At 34.9% G+C, this 5,000-nt stretch overlaps 1 protein-coding gene across 4 annotated transcripts in view; it reads right to left on the bottom strand.

Annotated features, from left to right (window-relative positions):
• The window catches only part of LOC138864013 (BCAS3 microtubule associated cell migration factor-like), a 39,770-nt gene that overhangs the window by 12,345 nt on the left and 22,425 nt on the right, over positions 1-5,000 (bottom strand). For all 4 annotated transcript variants that reach the window (XM_070129664.1, XM_070129666.1, XM_070129665.1 and 1 more), the window contains 3 exons: positions 4,259-4,432; positions 3,758-3,992; positions 3,109-3,258 (listed from right to left, as the gene is read on the bottom strand). In XM_070129664.1, the coding sequence (XP_069985765.1) occupies positions 3,109-3,258; positions 3,758-3,992; positions 4,259-4,432 (559 nt within the window). The remainder of the gene's footprint in view (positions 1-3,108; positions 3,259-3,757; positions 3,993-4,258; positions 4,433-5,000) is intronic.

The following is a 5,000-nucleotide window of genomic DNA, read 5'->3' as shown; positions in this document are numbered from 1 at the left end:
TCTAAATATTTCCCATAAAAATCCTAGGTTTTGCTTAGCTATGAAACATTTCTAAGGGTCAAAAACATTTAAGCATATAAACTATAGCTGGAAAGCTTTCTACTAGATATACAGCTACATCCATTATACCATACAGTAATTGAAGAGGTCAATATGAGGCCTTTTTCTAATACAGCATGACTCATTCTCCATACTCACTGCAATATTAATACCTTAACTTGCAAGGAATTCTATTCAAACAAAAAATTATTTCTTCTTATGAAAAACTTGGAACCTTAACATATTGCTGCTGGGTATGGCATGTATGATGCCATGTCCACTGTATGTTTAGTTTATCAACTATGCTTACACACAGGTAGCTCTACAAGTGCTTGGTCACCAAGGCATCAGTTACTAGTCCCATCTTACCTGTTTACCCTTTACCTTGATTTTAAAAATATCCTTTTTTTTTATAACTTTATACCCCTCTTTGTATTGTCGATACCTTTACTATAATCGCAATGTCAATAATCATAAGAACAGAATGAATATCAATTGCATAAAAAAATCCTGAAACCTCAAGATCACATGGGCCTGCTAACAGACTTCCTGGTGGCTGAGCACGTGTGGAGCCATTTATGTGTAAGTACATTTCACATAACAAAACTACAGCGGACATTACAAGGTCCTTGTTGCAATATGTTAAAGGGCACATAACAGAAATATAGAATTATGTTGACCATCAACAGCCATCAAGATAATGGTATTTTAACTAACATACTATCTGTTATCTGAACCTATAACAAATACATATCAATGCATTCATAAGCATATCTGCTGCAATTCAACAACAGAAAAAAACAACAGCCAAGTACTAACGCACTCAAGCTTTAACCCTAATGGAGCTAATGATTTGATTTTCAAGATCAACAAAAGAGAAACAAAGTATTATGTGAAAAAATAATTCAATAGCACAAGGATTTTTACCCTTTCATATAGTAACCTGAGCTTTTCCTATCAGCATAGTTTTCAGATTGACAAAAGTAAGTAATAAGATCCTAATAAAAGTTTAAATACATACCTGAACAATACCTCACAAATGGTCATTCATTCCATGTATACAATCAAATATCAGTACATCTAAATGCAATATCATATTTGATACCCACATCCATCTAATTCCAAAAAGCACCTGTATGACACAAGTCTTAAAAGAATTTTTGCATAAAAAATAATTGTAGCCCTCATTGACTAACTCTGTCACTCCTGCACAAGTTACTATTACACAAAGCTAAAGTAACTGTAATGAAATTCAAACAATAGTACTGATAACTTTGAAGAAGTTAAGATAAATTATGTACATGTAAAATTTCCTAATCTTACCCTAAATGAAATGTGAACTCAGATTTCACAATTAAATTAGTAAACAATTAACAAAGCCATGTTAAAATGCATGACAGGCTTGGCAAATAATGGGTCTGATCATAAAAATCAATACTAGTACTTGGATTACTTTCATTAGAAACTCAAAGACAGATCTGGTTAAGTTGTTTAGACAGGAATGGATTAGCTTGATGGGTAAGACTGAGTCAGGACAGATCAGACTTGGTTAACCCTTTATTGACGAGCAAGCCTATAGCTGTCATGATGTAGTGGCGTATGATGTGTATAGACATCATGACCGGCCCTGCCAGAAAGCATTAACTGTTACGTAATGATTACATCACAGAAAATTCTGGCCCCATCATAGTAGGCTTAAATTAGACTAGCTCTGGAGTATGTTTGAAGGCCACTGTCCAAATCAAAGTTCAATATACAGCCTTTGCTTTCAAATAACACATGACAATGTATACATAAATAGTATAGTGATTTTTTTTTTTTCCAAACACTAAAACAACATATTCCTTTTTTTTTATACTGCTAATAAAACAAAAATAAGAAAGCAATTTCTTATATATAGCATAATGAGAGGTAAAGTTAATAGTTACAATTGCAAAACAAAGCACTGTGCTACATTTAATCCTTTTCCTTCACTTTTTCATTTTTAATGTCACAGGCAGCACTTGTTCACTTTTGTTTCCAAGATTTATTTTTCATTATTATTATTGTTAAATCAGTAATAAAATGGCTTTACTTACTCACATTTTGATTCTGATCTTTATAAGCATTATTTTCATTCACAACTTTGTAGCAACAACTAACAGAGTGCATAAAATTACTTTTTTTTTGTCAATGCCTGTCAGAATAACAGGTTGTCTACCATCTTGTTTTCACCTTATTGGAGTCACCACATAGCTACAATGATATCTATATAATATCAAAGTATCCTACTTAACCCAATGGCTGAGGATGGCATCACTACATGTCATGCCCACTGCAAATTTAGTCTATTTCTTGTGTTTACAAAGAGATGGCTCCACAAATAATTAGTCACTAAGAAGTAAATTGTGAGTCACAGGTATCTCACCTGTTTACCCTTTTCCTTGATTTTTTAAAATCTTATTATTATCTTCATTGTTAAAAGTGTTCTAATGCCAATAAATCAATCATATAGTCAAAACTACTAATAACTATCAATATCATCAGCATTGAAAAAAAAACATTTCCCTTCAAATCCAGGGTACATGGAAGTCAGTTAAGGTAACTATTACAAATTAATTGACTTCTTTGTGGTTGAGTGCTTGTAGAGCCATCCGTGTGCAAATAAATTCACAAAAAGCTACAATACATAAACTTGCGGCCAATGGGTTTAGAAGTTGTTGGAAAACACACTCTGTTTCTTGTGTTAACAGATAAGTGGGTCCTTGTTAATAAATACCATATAAATAAATAAGTGACACACACACACACACACACACACACACACAAATGCATATATAAAATTTACCTTAAAAAAGAAAAAAAAGTGTGCATCAGTATTTCAAAAACAATCTCATACTCATCATATCATTGTGAGTTTACACACACATTAAAAGGACAGAGCATTCTACTAAAATGACCTTTCAGTAACAACCTGCCGAAACATTTTATCACCAGCATCATCAGTTCTTCCCCAATCAAGGCAAATCTTTCGACAGAGCTCTAACCTAGAGGCAGATCACATACAGAACAAACAGGGAGCACTCTTACCTGTGTCGCCTCTGTTCCCAGCGATCTGTGTGTCCATCATGGCATCGGCCAGGTCATGCCTCAGTTGGGTCATCATGGTCTCAGGATCGAAGCTTTCGGAGTCCCCACTGTATCGCTCCATAAGTCTTGGTGACTGATCATGGCTGCCAGCTATAGGAGAGGGGAGGGGATATGTCTTGTCTTAATATGGAAAAGAGACAGAATGCCTCTAATATACATGGCTTAAACACGCTCTGGTTTTGATCAATCCTTTCAACTCACGATTATTTGGATTCTCTATGTGCATCAGCAATCCTTCTAATAGTAAGTTTATCCTATTTTTTAGCTTATACACATTAGATAAGCCTTCGAAAATGCTAAAATATCTAGTCATAAGGCATTTTTCATAGACAATATTTATTCATCTTTATCTGAGACCAGAAATTATATTACTAACAATCAGTTTCATGTATGGGAAAATCTCTTGTTAGTGAGTTTATTGTACATAAAAATATCAAGACAGTAATGAATGCAACTCCTAAAAAAAGCCAATAGAAAAAATAATGTTTCCAATATTTTCCATTTGTTGTGTTCACGTTCCTAAAAATTAGCAATTGCTTTCTTTTACCTATAAATGACCACTTACAAACATTGTCTAAAGAAAACTTACTTAGGGATCCAGCCTCAATAAGAACTGGCACATTGGCACCTCCAGCTCCAGGCATGTTAACAGGAGATGATCTTGGAGGTCTTCCAACAGACGAGGTGGAGACAGGTGGGCCCTCAAAGGCACTTTGGCCGAAACCACCACCATAGCCCACACCAACACCAGGGATGGATTTAAAGGTGAATTGGGGGCCCATCCAGAGTCTCCTGTGTGGCCCGGCATGTGTGTGGATCTCCACCTAAGGAATAATTCATTTCCATTTGGATACTGAATTACCTTTTCTTAAAGATTGCATACCCCTTACTTACCACCTCCCTAAATAGAATGCACTCTTCTCTTCACTAAATTGCTTCTAATGGAATAAGAATGGCTTGATATGTAATCTGACAATTCACAATGCCTTCTTATGAGCTTAAAACACTGACAAACTCCCTTTTAAATAAAATATACACTGTACTATCTACAATATTTTTAATCTTTCTATCTTCATTCTTGAGCACTAACCTGAGCCATCCACCTTTCTTCAGGGTCATCATGATCAAGCGAGTGAGCTGGTGACAGTGATCTTGGTCGTGTAGGTGACAGAGGAGCCAGTAGTGGAGACGTCAGATCCAAAGGAGGTCGTAGCTCTCCGCTTGTTGACTCTCGAACCAACGCCCACTGAGCACTGGCATGGACCTTGTATGAAAAAAGAAAGATACAACTTAGAAAGAGATTGTGTTAAAGAAATGCTGGTCAAATAAAAGACACAATATTACAATCTCTATTCCTTACCTGGAAAGTAATATGGCAATATCAATGTACAGAATTTATTGTGCTTTCAAAAAAGGTGAACTAAATCTTCATCATGACATTTCTGAATGGGGAACCTACATAATTATGTTTTTTCCTAACCTACTGATGGACAATCACAACCAGTTTCCTATGTATTTGACTTGACAACTGTAGTAGTCACTCTATTACTATCTCTTAATATAAAAAATAAACACTAGCATCTGGAATTTTCCTTACAACTAGATCAATCCTTTCCAAATTACTTTGTAATGCTCCTTACTTATGAAAGAATGATTAGTTCATTCTATTCATCAATTCTTTCAAATTCTGTTTACTTCTCAATTGTGCAAAAAGGATTCCAAGATTAATTCATAAACTCTTACTCCATCTATCTGTTTAAACCATTGGATCCAGATGTGACTTTCACATCATAAAAAGATTTGGCTGAGGGCCAGTTGACAAGCATGGAGTT

The sequence above is a fragment of the Penaeus vannamei genome, chromosome 14 (genome assembly GCF_042767895.1).
Source record: "Penaeus vannamei isolate JL-2024 chromosome 14, ASM4276789v1, whole genome shotgun sequence".
In the NCBI taxonomy this organism is placed as follows: domain Eukaryota; kingdom Metazoa; phylum Arthropoda; class Malacostraca; order Decapoda; family Penaeidae; genus Penaeus; species Penaeus vannamei.
This window is presented reverse-complemented; position numbering and strand designations above follow the sequence as displayed.